Source organism: Balaenoptera acutorostrata, chromosome X, assembly GCF_949987535.1.
Source record: "Balaenoptera acutorostrata chromosome X, mBalAcu1.1, whole genome shotgun sequence".
Taxonomy (NCBI): domain Eukaryota; kingdom Metazoa; phylum Chordata; class Mammalia; order Artiodactyla; family Balaenopteridae; genus Balaenoptera; species Balaenoptera acutorostrata.
In genome coordinates, this window is record NC_080085.1 from 62,417,925 (window position 1) to 62,434,311 (window position 16,387).

The 16,387-nt window shown below is 48.9% G+C and overlaps 2 protein-coding genes across 4 annotated transcripts in view; one reads left to right on the plus strand and one right to left on the minus strand.

The window, feature by feature from the left end:
* LOC103005106 (NHS-like protein 2) overlaps positions 1 to 16,387 on the plus strand; it is an 82,897-nt gene that overhangs the window by 45,473 nt on the left and 21,037 nt on the right. The gene's annotated exons all lie outside the window — the stretch shown is intronic.
* RTL5 (retrotransposon Gag like 5) lies at positions 11,716 to 16,283 on the minus strand. Its single transcript, XM_007185469.2, has 2 exons — positions 12,551 to 16,283; positions 11,716 to 12,109 (listed from the first exon to the last, which is right to left on the minus strand). The coding sequence occupies exon 1, from the start codon at positions 15,908 to 15,910 to the stop codon at positions 14,183 to 14,185; it is 1,728 nt and encodes a 575-aa protein (XP_007185531.2). The 5' UTR covers positions 15,911 to 16,283; the 3' UTR covers positions 11,716 to 12,109; positions 12,551 to 14,182.

Here is a 16,387-nt window from a genome sequence, read left to right on the forward strand (position 1 = left end):
GCACCAGCAGGATCAGCATCCCTTGGGAACTTGCGGGAAATGCAGAATCTTGGACTCTACCCCAGACCTACTCGATTAGAAAGTCTGGGAGCGGGGGGCCCAGCAGTCTGTGTTTTAAGAGGCCCTCCATGGCATTCTGATTCTCACTAAAGTTCGAGACTCACTGGATGAGTTATGAGCACAAACTCTGGCACCAGGCAGCCTGGGTTACTAGTATATGACTTTGGACAAAGCATCTAACCTCTCAGCGTCTCAGTTTCTTCATCTGTAAAATGGGGGCTATAATAGTACCTGCCTTATAGAGTTATTGTGAAGATTAAGTTTGCAAAGTGCCTAGAGCAATGTCTGGGACGTGGTAAGGGGCTGTATTTATAAATGTTAACAACTGCTGTTATTGTTGCAAATAATGGAGCCTAGGGCTTCTGTCTGCTCCTCCAGCATGACAGTGACTCTAAGTAAAAAACAGGATCGTGAAATTCCTATGATTTGATAAGTAAAACCATATGGTACAAAATTGTCTCTTTACCGTGATTGTACTTATGTAAAAATGTGTATGCACATGAACAAGGTAAAATTATGGGTGATTTCTTTTTCTAATCACAAATGTTTGCATGTGGTTAAATGTAATATACCTTTGGAATCAAAATATTAACTACATTCGACTAGATGAGAAAAATGTATTGGATCACAGATAACCAATGGGCAGAGTTGAAGACTACTCCAGAACACTCAAGATATAGGGCTGCCATATGTGGGTCCCTGTCTCCACTCAGGGACAGGACAGCAGTTCTGGGCTCATCAGGTCACATCAGAGCTAAACACAAGGTCCCTCAAGGTTAAAAGGGAAGAGATGTGAGCCAGAGTCTGGTCCAACTAAGGAATCTCAATAATAGCATGAAGGATGGCTGGGAGGTGGGCATGAGGGCTGGGCAATGAATTCATCCTCAGGAAGGGAGAAAGATTCCAGCTGAGAGTCAGCATGGCCTTGGGAGCTCTAAGACCTTGATGATTGCTGTGTAAAAGTCTGAATATTTGGTGAGAGCTTCAATTAAATCTCTATCTCTAAAGGAATAAGTCCAGCTGGCTGGCGGGTCTATATCTCCATCTTGTCACCTACATATATCTAGGTACCAGGGGACTCCTGATTGGGCTGTAAAGTCCTGGCATAGGGCCAGGATAGCTGACTTCAAGATTAAGATCTAGGTCAAATTATTGGGGTAGGTGTGTAGTAAGCTTGAAACTTCAAACATGTATGCTACTCTCAGCTCCACTTTCCTCTTTTAAACTTTGGTACCTAGAACAAGGACACTCCAGTTAGAGTTTACTAAGATCTGAGTATAGTGCTTGTTTCTACAGAGTATTTCTTTGTACCTCGGTAACCTGTTTACTTTTAAATGGTAGCATATCTGTTGATACCTGGTGACTATGGAATCTACTAAGACGTACTAGAATTTCTGCAGTTTATCACATAAACTACCCTGATCTCATCTTGTGGCCTTTGTTTTAATACTTGAGTATGATATTGTGGTACATTTCTGACTTACCAAGGTTCTTTTTCATGTATACAACAGCTTTATTGAGACGTAATGCATGCATACACCATATAGCTCACCCATTTTAAAATGTACAATTCCATGGGTTTTAGTATATTCAAAGAGTTGTGCAGCCATCACCACAATCTTAGAACATTTTCAATGCCCCTGAAAGAAACCCTGAACCCCCTCCCCAGCCCTAGGCAAACACTAATCTACTTTCTGTCTCTATGGATTTGCCTATTCTGGACATGTCATATAAATGGAATCATTCACTATGTGGCCTGTTGTGTCTGGCTTCTTTCACGTGGCATAATGTTTTCAAGGTTCATTGATGTTGTAGTATGTCTCATTACTTCATTCCTTCTTATGGCTGAATAACATTCCATTGCATGGCTATACCACATTTTGTTTATTTATTTATCCATTCACCAGTTGATGCACACGGGTTGCTTCCACTTTGGGCTATTGTAAATAATGTGGCTATGAATATTCATGTACAAGTTTTTGTGTGGACGTGTGTTTTCATTTCTCTTGGGTGTATGCCTAGTAGTGGAAGGGCTGGGTTGTATGACAACTCCATATTTAACATTTTGAGGAACTTACCATTTTCCAAAGCAGCTGCACCATGTTACGTTCCCACCAGCAATGTGTGAGAGTACCAGTTTCTCCACATCCTCATCAACATTTGTCTGACTTTTTGATTCTAGCCATCCTAGTAGGTGTGGAGTGGGATCTCATTGTGTTTTTTATCTGCATTCCCCTAATGAATAATGATGTTGAGCATCTTTTTATGTGCTCATTGCCCATTTGTATATCTTCCTTGGAGAAATGTCTATTCAGACCTTTTGCCCATTTTTCAATTGGTTTATTTGTCTTTTATTATTGATTTGTAAGAGATGTTTATATATTCTGGATACAAGTCTCTTATTAGACATATGATTTGCAAATATTTTCTGGCATTCTGTAGGCTTTTTACTTTCTTGATGGTGTTATTTGTAACACAAATTTTTTAATTTTGATGAATTCCAGTTTATCTATTTTTTCTTTTGTTGTTTGTGCAATTAGTGTCACATCTAAGCAACTATTGCATAATCCAAGGTCTCAAAGATTTACACCTATGTTTCCTTCTCAGTGTTATAATTTTAGCTGTTATGTGTAAGTCTTTGATCCAATTTGAGTTTAATTCTGTATGAGTGTGAGAATGAATTCCAACTTCGTTCTTCGACATATGGAAATCCAGTTGTCCTAGAACCACTTGTTGAAAAGACTGTTCTTTCCACATTGAATGAATTTGGCACTCTTGTCAAAAATCAACTGGCCTTGAGTATGAGTTTATTTCTGGATTCTCAGTTCTGTTCCATTGATCTATATGTCTATCCTTATGCTATCAGCACATTATTTTTTAATATAAATTTATTTTTTTTTATTTATTGGCTGTGTTGGGTCTTGGTTGCTGCACATGGGCTTTCTCTAGTTGCAGCGAGCGGGGGCTACTCTTTGTTGCAGTGGGCAGGCTTCTCATTGTGGTGGCTTCTTTTGTTGCGAAGCACCTGCTCTAGGCACGCGGGCTTCAGTAGTTGTGGTGCATGGGCTTAGCTGCTCTGCAGCATGTGGGATCTTCCCGGACCAGGGCTTGAACCCATGTCCCCTGCATTGGCAGGCGGATTCTTAACCACTGTGCCACCAGGTAAGTCCCAACACATTATTTTAATTACTGTAGCTTTGTATAAACTTTTGAAATTGGTGGGAAGTGTGAGTCCTCCAACTTTGTTCTTTTTTAAGTTTGATTTGGCCATTCTGGGTCCCTGGAATTTCCATATGAATTTTAGGATCAGCTTGTCAATTTCTATCAATACAAAGAATCCAGCAGGGCTTCTTATCGGGATTGCTTTGAATCTATAGATCATTTTGGAGAGTATTGCCATCTTAACAGTATTAAGTATTTTGATCCATGAACATAGGATGTCTTTCCATTTGTTTCAATCTTCTTTAATTTCTTTCAACATATCTTGTAAGTTTTCAATGTACAAGTCTGGCACCACTTTTGTTTAATTTATTCTAAGTGTTTTATTCTTTTGATGATATTGTAAATGGAATTATTTTCTTAATTTTATTTCAGACTGTTCATTACAAGTGTATTACAATACAATTTTTATATTGATTTCATATCCTACAACTTTGTTGAAATCATCTATTAATTTAAATAGTTTTTTTGCAGATTCCTTAGGATTTCTATATATAATACAAGATCATGTCATCTGTAAATATAGTTTACTTCTTCCTTTCCAATCTTTCCAGTGCCTTTTATTTCTTTTTCTTACCAATGGCTAGAACCTCCAGTACAATGTTGAATAGAAGTGGCGAGAGGGGACACCCTTGTCCATTCCTGATCTTAGAGGGAAAGCTTCTAGCGTTTCGCTATTCTCATGTTCTTGTGGGTTTTTCACAGATGCCCTTTGTTAGGTTGAGGAAGTTCCTTTCTATTTCTAGTTTGTTGAGAGGTTGTTTTTTTTTTTATCATGAAAGGGTGTTGGATTTTGTTAAATCCTTTTTCTGTGTCTATTGAGATAATTATGTTTTTGTTTTTCATTCTATTGATATACTCTATTTCATAAATTGATTTTCAGATGTTAAAACAACTGTGCATTCCTGGGATAAATCCTACTTGGCCATGGTATATGATCCTTTTTATATGTTGCTGGATTTGGTTTGCTCGTATCTTGTTGAGGACTTTTGTGTCCATAATCATAAGAGATATCAATCTGTAGTTTTCTTTTCTTGTGATGTTTTTTGTCTAGTTTTGGTATCAGGGTAATACGGGCCTCATAGAATGAGTTGAAAAGTGTTACCTCTTCTTCTATATTTTGAAAGAGTTTGTGAAGAACTGACATTAATTCTTCTTTAATTATTTGATAGAATTCATCAAAGAAGCCATCTGTGTCTGGGCTTTTCTTCATGGGTAGTTTTGATTACTAATTCAATCTCTTTACTTAGATTTATTTGGAGTTTTTGTTTCTTCTTTGTGTCTTTTCAATAGTTTGTGTCTTTCTAAGACTATGCATTTTATCTAAGTTGTATACCTTATTGTCATACAATTGTTCATAGTATTCCTTTATAATCTTTTTTTATTTCTGTAAGGTTAATTGTAACATCCCCTTTTAAATTTCTGATTTAAGTAATTGGGGTCTTCTCTCTTTTATTCTTGGTCAATCTAGCTAATCAAAGTTCTTTTGAATTCTCATTTGGTCCTCAGTCTCCTTCTGCCTATGTTTGGGAGCATTGGCCAACCTAAGAACATACATATATTTATTTTATAGTCAAGAAAATAGGTCTTATTCACACTCCAGCATGTGGAGCTTTCAATCTGAACCCCCAAAGCATACTATTCTGTTCCCTCGACTAACTGAGGCAGATTCATTGCGAACCAGACTCTTAATTAGCCCCTGGCTATAGCTCATAAAGCTATCACAATCTCATCCTCTCACTTTGAAAATTAAGCTGCAGCCCTTTTAGCACATTAGCCATCAGCCAAGTATTGCTCATTTCTGAGTAAATATGGGGGCCTGGGGAAGAGCAGAAGGCAGCGGACCCTGGCCAGCTGGGACCCCCAAGCAAGGCATTGTGAGTAGGCCTGGGGCCTGGTCTTGATGAAGAGTGCTCTTTGGGTCTTGAATGGGAGCAGAAGCAAGTTAGAAGAGCAGAGGCCTACTGCTGTTCTGACCATTTGTCTCCTTGGCCATGGCGCCCAGACTGTGCTGCCCTGCTTGGCAGGGATTCAGCTGACAGGTGGCAAAGTCAGGAAGTCAGGAAAAAGCATTTGGTATTCTGGGAAATTGCTGATTTTGACTGGTGTTCTGGGGTGCATGGCACAGTTGGTGATCTTTCCCCTTCTCTCTGCAAGACTTAAGCCTGGCTGGGGTGCTAGGGCAGAAGCATCCATTAGCTCAGAAAATGTCTTCGAGCCAATAAAATGTTTGCTTAAAGATTATTTCCAGACTAATGGGAAATCTGTGTGTGCAAGCAAGTCCAAATTTTAAAATGGAGCAAAACCCACCAAGATTTCACTGGTAAGGAAGTGGCAACAAATCAACTCTTAGGGAGGAGTGTGTGGTGAGCTTGAAACTCAAACCAAGTGTGACAGCCTCAGCCCCACCCTGGGCTGCTGACTCAGGACCGAGAGGAAGAGCGAGCTGCCAGACTTCATGATTTCTGTAAACAGTTCTTGAAAGAGAAACCACACACTTGTCTTTCTGCCAGCCCCCAGCTTCTCCTGGGAGCTTACAGTTCAGCTATTGTCTTTTTTCTGACACCCGAGGGCAGGGCTTCTCAACTTGAGCTCTGTGGACCTCCAAGGGGTGGAAAGAATTTAGGGGGTCTGTGAACTCGGATGGGAAAATTTTTTGATCCTTTTCCACTACCTCTAACAGAAATTTAGCATTTCCTCGAATTAGGAATGTAGGCAGCCAGCCATAGTAGTATTAACAGTATCTGTGACTTTATCCCCAATAGAAATCACAAATATTTTCATATCAGATTACAGTTATTGTATCTCAAGAAAGTTACTTATGCTCATCATCACTTCCAAACTTCTAATCTATAGACTTGCCACTCAATCTTGTAACTTAAATGCATTATTAAAGTAGTAACATAACTAGATCATAATTTCTTAAAAGTATTTTATAACTATTTCAATATGATTCATTTCCTTTTTAATTCTATGCATTATATTTTATGCATCTGAAAACATTACTCTGAGAAGGAGTCCAGAGGTTTCACCAAACTGCTAGAGGGACCCATGATCTAAAAGGGATTGAGACCCCAGCCCTGGATCTTGGCACTCTCCTGCTCCACTGGCCTCATTTCTGCTCCACAGAACATTCCCTGTCTTACTGGAGGGCTCGAAAGCACTAGCATGCTAGTGCTGTGACATTGGGCAAGTTAAAATTTCCCTGCTGTTTCTTAACCTGCAAAATGGGGAATAATAACACTACCTACTTTTATAGGGTTGTAGTGATGATTCAATGAGTTAATCAGTGTAAAGCGCTTAGTGCCCAACCAATAGTAAGTGCTTGTAAGTATTAGCTATTTTTATTGTTGTTGTCATTTCATATCAATTATCTCACTAATATCTGCTATTATTATCTCCATTTTTAGAAGAAGGAAACTGGGGCTTAGAGAGGTGAAATGACTGACCCAAGGGTACACACAAGGAAATGGCAGAGCCAGAGTTCAAAGCCAGGTCTGTGGGACTCTCAAAGCCCAGCGGATGTCACTCTCCACCACGTCACAGATTGGGAGTGATGGCCCCCCAAAGAGACAGGGACCATCAACAGGGGGCTTAGTTGGGAATGAACAACAAGCTCTGCACCCTCCTGCTTTCTCTTCCCAACTTATTCCTACTGTCCACACCTCCAACTTGATGGCGGGTGGGGTGGTGCTCCCAGTTCCACTTGCATACCGTCAGCCCTCAGCCAGATCTCAGGAAACCAGTCCTCCTCCCAAAGGCTACTGCCAGTGCAGCCCCCATGTGCAAAGGGGACAAATGAGCACCAAGCTCATTTGGGGTCATGAACCAGCCTCTGCTCGAGCCTTATGGAGCATTGGGGTCAGGGGCAGGGGAGTGATTGGGGACTCAGAAAGGCAGGAGCTTGTCTGGGGAGTGAAGGCAGCATCGTGGAGGAAGTGGTCTTGGAGCGGAGGAGATCGCCAGTTGGAGTGGGGCCAGGAGTGCTTATGAATTTTTAAGGCAGAGGGAATAGAGTGCACAAAGGGCCAGAGGCATAAAAGGGCCCGGGATGTAAGGAAAGAAGAAAGTAATTCAGGATGTCTGGGATTTGGACTGAATGGAAGAGGGAAGAGGTTGGCATGGGCAGAGGAGACGGCATAGGTAGTTTATTTATAACCAGATAGTGAGGAAGGCCAGAACCAAGTCCACAAGTCTTCCAATAGAGGAAGGAGAGCCATTGAAGGGTTTTTGTACAGGAGCAACAGGAGCAGATTTGTGTGTTCAAAGGACCATGCCCACCCACACCACAAGCAGGCCTGTGGAAGGTGGATTGATTAGAAGGGGTAGAGACTGGAGGCTGGTTAGACCAGCAGGGAGGCTACTTCAGCAGTCCAGGGGAGAGATGGGGGTGGTGCTAAACTGGGTGGGGAGGAGTCTGGAACTTGTGACACTCCCTCTGGCTCACGTGTCTGCACTAAGTGGTGAGGAGGAGGTAGGACCAAACCTACAATTGCTGGGGGCACTTGCTCTCCTCAAGTTTGGTTGTGGATGGAAAGGCTTCCTTGGGCCGGAGGACAGTCGCCGTGAATTCACAGGCTAACGCCTTCCATTTTAGCCTCTTTCTCGTATTAACAGTACACAGAAAGAGCAGAATAAAAAGCCAGGGCCCTACTTTCTGGCCCTGCCCTCCTGGGAGAGTAGCTGAGGTGAGGGGCCCCAGCTGTACCCCTCTGTGTGGCAGGCAGGAAGGGCACAGGGGCCGTGAAGAACAGGTCAGAGCCTGCCCTCTGTCAAAGGAAATATCCACCCTCCTAAGCCTTTCAGAGACTGTTTTCTTCCAAGTAGGTCCCGCTGTTACCAGGGCAACCGAGAACCCTGGGCTTTGTGTTTCTGTGTCTGTGGAGTCCCTGGGGAGAAGTGGTCTGCAGAGCTTTCCCTAGTCTGGGCAGGATGCAGGAAGTGCTAGCCGGAGGTAGAGCCCCCATCCCCATTTGGTGGTAATCTCTTGCCTTGTTAATGCCTGTCCTCATCCCCTGGGAGGGGCCAAGGCCCCAGGGGAGTCAGTTCTGGCGGTCAAGGGTTAAGGCTTAGGACCTGGTTTCTTAAGGTCAGATTTCTGCACTGATCCTATGGCACACCTCTCTCAGGAGGTGCAATCTGAGCAGGTGTGCTGGAGGGGCGGGCTCACACCAGACCATGGTACCTGCTGGGGGATCATTGCACAAATATTTCCTTTTTTTTTAAAATTTTTATTTATTTCTTTATTTATGGCTGTGTTGGGTCTTCGTTTCTGTGCGAGGGCTTTCTCTAGTTGCGGCAAGCGGGGGCCACTCTTCATCGCGGTGCGCGGGCCTCTCACTATCGCGGCCTGTCTTGTTGCGGAGCACAGGCTCCAGACGCGCAGGCTCAGTAGTTGTGGCTCACGGGCCCAGTTGCTCCGCGGCATGTGGGATCTTCCCAGACCAGGGCTCGAACCCGTGTCCCCTGCATTGGCAGGCAGACTCTCAACCACTGCGCCACCAGGAAAGCCCCCACAAATATTTCTTGATCACTTACTATGTGCTAGCACAGGATCTCCAGGCTGGTTCCTGCTCCAGAGAGCTCTATGGGAAGTCTCAGGACCAAACTGGCTGCTAAATATCACCCGGGCTAGTTGGCCTCCAATGCTCTTTTCTGCACTGGGCTGAGCTGGTCATTAGAATTGCCTAGGGAGCTTTTTAGAAATAGAAATTCCTGGACATTCTGATTCTACCAGCGTGGGTTGTGAGTGGAGGGTGGAGGTTAAGAGTTATGGAGGTCTAACCGCTGGAGTTCACAGTCACACTCTGCAAATGGAGCAAGTGACCTTGAGCTGCCAGTTTCCTCACAAAATGAATGAGAGGAACAGTGAAGCCTGCTTCACAGGCAGCAAGCTTTTCTCTGCCTTCCTCCATACCTTGGGAACAGAGTTTTTATGACTCTTGCCATCCTTGTCACCCTTCTACTGCCCCCACTCTTTCCTTCTTTCCTTCTTCCTGGCTTTTGCTCTAGTTTCTTATTTTGGGCATGCAAAAGGGCTTCTGTGAAGTGCAACCTGGTCACCTTCCATTGGGCAGCCAGGATCCCAGGTGGGCCCTGCCCATCTCCTGGGTCTCGCACTCACTCTGTTGCAGCAGCCCCAGAAGGTATTAGCATTTCTGGCAGCCACGGCAGTCTGCTGATTCATCCTGAGCCCCCATCAACTCAGGTTTTCAGATTTTTTTTCACAAGTTTCTTCTCATCCACATCTTCCCCACTCAGGCTTCTGCAGATGGTTTTCGGAACTTAACTGCAAGATCTCACAAGTGCACCTAGTAAAGGTCATTTCAGCACATCCTTCCAAGTTAGAGAGATTGCGGGGGTGCTCCTGACTCCATTTTGGAGGGGATCCTCTAGTCTTCCAAGCTTCATGCCATCTGCAGATGCCCTCGGCAAGCTACCTCTAGGTCTCCATCCAGCGGCCCATTTATTCACTCACTTCTTAGTTTATGTACCAAACTGGGGTTGCAGTCCTACTGTGTATCCAGCCATGTGCTGGGCCCCAGGGACTAGGTGGATGAGGAAACTGTGTCCTGAGCAGGAATGGGACTCACATAGGGTCCCACATCCAGTCAGTGGTGGGGCTGGACTGGAATCCAGGGCTTTTTTCCCTATACTCATAGGGCTCCCCACTGCAGGGGTGGGCAAGGCTAACCTTGCTCCTACTTTCCCCCGCCTGCTCTGATGGGCCATTGCACATGCAATCTGGGATCAGCTATCCCTACCTGAAATGGCGTGGGAGACTCCCGGGGGTGCTGGAGACTTTATCTGACCCCCTGAAGCAGAAAGGGGAACCCTAGTGCTCACTGATGCTGCTCACGGCCCCACAGCCCTGTCCCTCCCCAGAAGGGGCAGTCAGCCACACACTCATGCATACTCATCGCCGTAAACTCAGCGCTGCCACTGGCCTGGCTTGCTCTGCGGGCCCTTCCCTGCAGGGCAGAATTGACTGGTTCTGGAGCCTCCAGAGAGAGGGCACCTGATGCATACCTGGTTGCTTTGGCAAAGACCCAGAATCCAGTCAGGTTGAGGCTTGAGGTCGTCAGGGGGCTTTCCTGGGAAAGGGCACGGGGTATCAGAGTGGAGAGAGTACAGGTCTGGGAGTCACAAAAACCCAAGGCCCCCATGCAACCTAATATCTCTGAAATTCAGGTCCCTCAGCTCTAAAAGAAGACACCATTACCTGCCTCACTGAGTATGGGAATGAAATGTGGTGAAAGTGTCTGGCACACAGTCAGGAACAAGCTGGTTTCCTCCCTCCCTCCCTTCCTCCCTCCCCCATAAAGAGGCAAAGCAAGTGCAACTCTGATGCCTGGCTTTGTTTCTCACCGCACGCCTGTACGGTGGCAGGGCAAGAGGACAGGTGGGCAGGACAGGGCAGACCCGGGAAACAGGAGGGCCACTGGAGGGGAGGCAGAGAGGGGCGAAGCACCCCTGGAGCTGACGAATGGGCAGCTGCGGTGCTGTGATAGAGCCACTTAGCAGCTGTAAACTTTGGGCCAGTGACTTCTCTCTAGGCCTCAGTTTCCTCATCTGTAAGATGGGGGTGAGATGAAGTGAGATAACGGATGTGTAGTGCCTGGAACGGCACTTATACCTGGTAGGGGGCTCCATAAACGTTCTCACCCACTGTCCCAGGGGAAGAAATTTCAACTCATGGCTGGGAAACTTGAGCAAATCCCAGAATGGGATTCAGTTTCTTCTGCCCCCACAATCTGTGAGGAGCAGTGAAATCTTGCTGGAGGGTGTCTGCATGGACTGCTCTAGGGATGTATTTAAAAATCTTCACCAGCTTTCTCACTGGTGTCCCATAGCACCATCTAGTGCCAAGAAGTGGAAGGGCCCTCCCCCTTCCCCAACGTGGGCCCCCTCCCTCCCTCCAAAGTCCTGTGTGTGGGTGTGTGTGGGGGGGGTGTGTTTGGGGGCCAGGGGGGCTGCACTGTTATAGGATGGTAGGGTAGGGCTAGACCACTCATACCTTTATATCTTTATATTAGTGGAGAATTAATGCTGTTTTTCAAGATACCTAGTGCCTCCACTTCCCTCCTGACAACTTCTGCCATCCACAAACTCGGTAGGCTAGGGCCCTTAGTTTCCTCATTGAAGGACTTCAAGGCTTCAGGCTAGGGCTGATCCAGGCGAAGTGCCTGGTAAGTACCTAATGCCTCCTAGGTGGGCTTCTGTGCTTGCTCAGTAACCCAGAGAGACACAGTCTTTACACACCCTATATCTTTTTTATTGAGGAGAAAGCTTTAGCATACAGAACAATTTCTCATCTTCACAACACAGTAATGCAACAATATACAATAACACATTGGTTTCAAACGATTTCTTCCCGGGTCTCTGGGAATCCGTGGGCTGCCTTCATACCCCTGCATGCATCCCCCCATCCCCACCCACCCCTCTTTCAACCCAAGAAAGTGCCCAAAGCCCATAGTTCCTCTTACAGCCCTTGTGGCTGTTACATCACAATATTGAAGATCTGGGAAAAGGGGGGAAGTGGGTCAAAGGGAGCCCAAGCCCCCTTGCCACCAGAGGGCCAGAAACCAGCTCACTGCTCATCTGCTCTTTCCCCGGCTGAGGCTACATGGGCTCAGGATGAGAAGCACCATGGGAACAGGCAGGGCCTGTGCTGAGGGCTCCCTGGAGATGGGGGTGCAAGGCACCTGTCCTTGGCACTTCTCCGGCAGGCACGTGGGCAGCAGGGCTAGCGTGTCGACCATCAGCAAACAGGGTCCACGGCCTTGAAGAACAGCGGTTCCCCTTCTGGAACTCTCTCCTGAGGAAATAGCTGAAAAACAGACAAACTTTTCTTTATAGGGTTATTTACTCCTGCCCTGGTGGGGATGGGGGAAACCAGGCAATTGACATGTCCAACACATTAGGAGAATGCTTAAATAAATGATTCAGTCTGTGTGACTTCATAGGTGGCAGCCATTTTAAATCGTGCTGATCGAGAGCTCGCAGGATGATCTTGGCTTTGAAAAGACGCAGTGAGAACACACTAGAAAGTGTTAACAGTGCTTGCGTCTGTGTGGTGGGATTCTGAACGTTTGGGGCTTTTGGGTCCTTAGCGTTTTCTCTATTTGCCAATTTTTCTCTAATGATTATGTATTACTTTTCTCTTTGGAGGAGGGGGGTAGCCTTTTTAAAAGATAGCAACAGGTTACAGGACTTTGGCTCCAGCGATCCCCAGGCTGAGAAATGTGTGAGCAATAAAAGGGCTTCTTACCTCCCACTGATGAACAGAGAGACCTCACCAGACACCAGCCGGAGGACTGGGCTTCTCCATGACTCCTCTTCCTCCGGCTCCTTCCTCTTGCCTCTGGGCTCAAAATCCTAAGGCTGGGCTGAGGTTATCTATCAGACTCCGGTGAGGAACAGAGGCTTAATTTACTATGTTTTCCTCCCTTTGGCCACAGACACTTTGGCTGCACTTGCCCGGCTGCCAGGCCCTGTGCAGGAAGCCCAGTGTGGAGGGCAGTTCAGGCCAGCAGTGGATCTGACTGGCATTCTGTGGCCAGAGTGACATAGTGTGTATTTTTCACTGCAGAAGCAGTGTTTTCTGGACCCAAGGCAAGCAGCAGGTCTCTATGAGGGCCCCTAGGTTAGGACCCAGAAGCCCCAGGAGTTACTAGGAGGCAGTCAACCGCTTAGGCCTCACTGCCTACTCGATGCCCAGCGCCACGCCATGGCTTGCCCCGAATGTGAGATACACAAGGTCATCCCGACTGCAAGGCTGCAGTGGGTGAAGTCTCTGTAGAGAGGACCTTCCTCTCTACTCTCAGAAATAAGGAGTCCTTTAAGTTGGAGTTGAAGAGCAGGCCTTGGGCCTCTCTCTCTGGCAGTCTGGGAAGGAAAGGCCAATTAGGTCACCTCTGGAACCCCAAGGATGGCAAATCTTCTGCCAAGACCTTTGGCTGGAGACTGCAGTCCAAGGCCTGGCCAGGGGAGGAGACCACCGTCCCTAAGGAAAGAGTCACTCCTTACAAGGTCAAACTGAGTTGTTGCTGCTGCTTTCTCCTCCTCCTGCTCCCCCACCCAACTGCCTACCCTCTAGGCAACGTCAAGGAAAAGGGTAGGGCATGGAACATTGGGCTCTGTCCACTGGGGATGCCCAGGAGGGTAATGTAGTAAGAGGAGAGGGTCCCAGATCTGGAGAGCCCTGAGGCCCTGAGCCTGTAGTCTGTGGGAAGGTGGAACCAGCTTGCTCAGTCAGTCAAGGTCAGGTCTCAGCTGGGTGGTCCATTGGACACGTGGTTTTGCATACTCTCACTGGGCTAGATGGAGGGGGTTCTTCGGGGCCCTCCTGCTGGAGGGGTGACCTGAAGCAAGTGTAGGCTTCCAGGCACGTTTCTTGATAGCATTTGCTCTCCACTGATTATACCTAGTAAGTGGCCTCAGTGGCTTTAAGAGTTCAGTGGAGCCTGTCCTTTCACTCACTGGGGCAGAGCAGTGAGGCATTGGGTGAAGTCCTGGTTAGCTAGTCAGAGGATTAAACCATAGAACACAGCGTGAATAGACGCAGGAGAGGTGAGGGCTGGGAACAACTAGAGGGGAAATACAAGAGGGTGACCAGTTCATTTACAGGAACAGGCCCAGACACCTGCTCTCTAGCTCGCGGCAGGACTGAGCAGAGTGCACACCAAGAGGGCAGCTATTGCTGAGCCCTCCTTTCCCGGGTGTCACTCCCCGGTCACGGTCGCAGGATGGTCTGGAGTTCTCCAGGTCTTCTTCGGGTTCTGCAGGTTTGGAACTCCCTTAAGTACTGGTCGGTCAATGGGGCAGGTGTGGCAGCAAAAGCAGGGGCAGGGGACGCAGTGGAAGGGTGTGTTCTGGTGGGGGGGGCAGCTCGCCCCAGCTCTCACACGCGAATGCGGCCCCGCGCAGCCCGGTGGCCCCCCTGCCTCGGAGTGAGGCGGAATAGCACCGGGGGACGGCGTCGTATTTGGCGTTGCCCCAGGCGACCTGCCCGGCGAATCAGTGGCGGCGAACTGTAGAATGGTGAATTGGTACCTGGAAGGCCCTCCAGAAGTGGGACTCGATTCTGGTTCCTCCGTCTGCTGGGCTGTATGATGGGAGGTGACACATCTAGGAAATTTTCATGATAGTAGCCAGAAGTCTGGGATGAAGCATTGGCGTAGGTGGGCTCTACCTCCATCAGCTCATCCAGGTCATCATCTTGGGTCTCATCCTCTGTCTCTTGCTCCTGTTCTGGCTCCTGCTCGAGCTCCTGCTCCGGTTCCTGGCGGCCACCCTCCTGTTCATCGTCTTTCTCATCCTTATTCTGATCTTCCTCCTCCTTCTTCCTCTTCTTCCTCATCCCCTCCTCCTCTTCCTCCTCTGCTTCCTCCTCCTCTTCTTCCTCCTCCTCTTCTTCTTCCTCCTCCTCGTCCTCCTCCCCTTTTTGTTTCAGCTCCTTCTTCCTCATCTCTTCCTCCCACTTCCCCCTCTTCTCCCCCTCCTCCCCCCTGGTCTCTTGCTGAATAGCTCTCACGCGCCTCCGCTGGTCCTTGTCCTGGAGCCTGCGCCTGCATGCCTCTTCATCTGCATCCCCACTGTGGCACTCTTCTCCCTCTTCACCTTCGAGATTACGGTCTGCTGCAAAAGGGAAGAAGATATTGCGAACCCCAGGGAGTGGGATTGGCTTGGGGACACGCACTTTTCTTTCTATCTCCACGCACTCGAGAATCAGCTCATCCAGGTCGGCCATTTCAGTTGACCATAAGAGCTCCTTGCGGAAGAATTCTGACAGGCCTTTGAGGAATTGGTTTTGAAGGCGGCAGTCATCCCAAGACAAGAATTGAGCCAGGAACTGAAAAGCATCTGCATAGCTGCCCAGGGTACAGTCTCCCTGCTTGAGCTTGCGGATGGCTTTTTTTGCCACGCTTGGGGGGATGGGGCCACAGAATTCCTTACGGATTTCATCCAGGAAGCGCGGGAAGTTGGCATGCAGGGGGCTTCCTTCCTGGGTGACTGAGACGGCCCAGTCCTTGGCTTCACCAGCGAAAAAGGAGATCAGAAAGGACACCCGCTCAGCGCCCCCGGGGAAATGATCCTCATGGTCGGCTATGAAAGTCTCTAGCTGCATCAGGAATTCAGCCAGGTAGACTGGGTCGCCCGAGAAGGGTTCTATCTCGGGCCGCTCCAGCGGCGGCAGAGGAGGCTGCGGGGGCAGCTCCTTGGCCGAGGGCGGGGGCAGCGCCGGCGGGGGCGGGCTGGGCAGCGGGGGTGGGTCGACGGGCCCGCCGGAGGTGCCGCAATCCTGGATCACGCTAATCAACAGTTCGTCTGGGGCGTACTCGGGCTCGGCGCGCGGGGGTGGCCAGCACAGGAAGGGCAGTTCTCCCTCAGGAACGGCGTCGATCTCACTGAGCGGGAACTCAAAGTTCTCCTCGGAAAGGACGGGCACCACGGGCACCGGCCAGCGCATGTAGCTCGAGACATTGCCCCGCAAGGAATTGACCTCGGCTAGGGCTCTGCCGAGCTGAAGGCCCAGATTGGCATTCTCCCCGCGAAGGGCATTTAATTCTTCTCGCAGGGCCACGTTCGCCATGCGGAGGCTATTGAGATTCCCGGCCGCCTCGGACATCAGGACTAGCCTGGGGGCCTGGGGCTGCGGGCGGGGGGTGGGATGGGGAGCTGGGGGCCGCTAGAGGAGCCGGGGACGGCGGCGGGGCGCGCGGGAGGCCGAGCCACACCCACCGGGGCGAGGGCCCGGCGGCTCGGCCCAGGGCGCGTTACCTCGTCCCGGGGAGCGCAAAGGGCGGGCGGCGGCGGGAGCCGGGAGGCGCCGTGCGGAGGAGGCGGGCGGCGAGGCAGCGAGGCGAAGATCTGGCGGGCGGAGGCTGGTGGTGAGGCAGAGAATGGACTGCGGCACGATCTGTCGAGGAAAAATCTTGCGTCTGGCGCGTCCCCGCCTTTTAAGCGTGGCCCGCGCCACCACCCCCCCCTACCCCGGGCCGGGGCGGGTCTTGGGGAACCGCGGGCGCCCACTGGCCGCCGCGCGCCGCCCCCGGCCCCCCCCCCCTCGCCGGCGGCGCCTCTCACTGCCTCTCTCCTTCCCTAG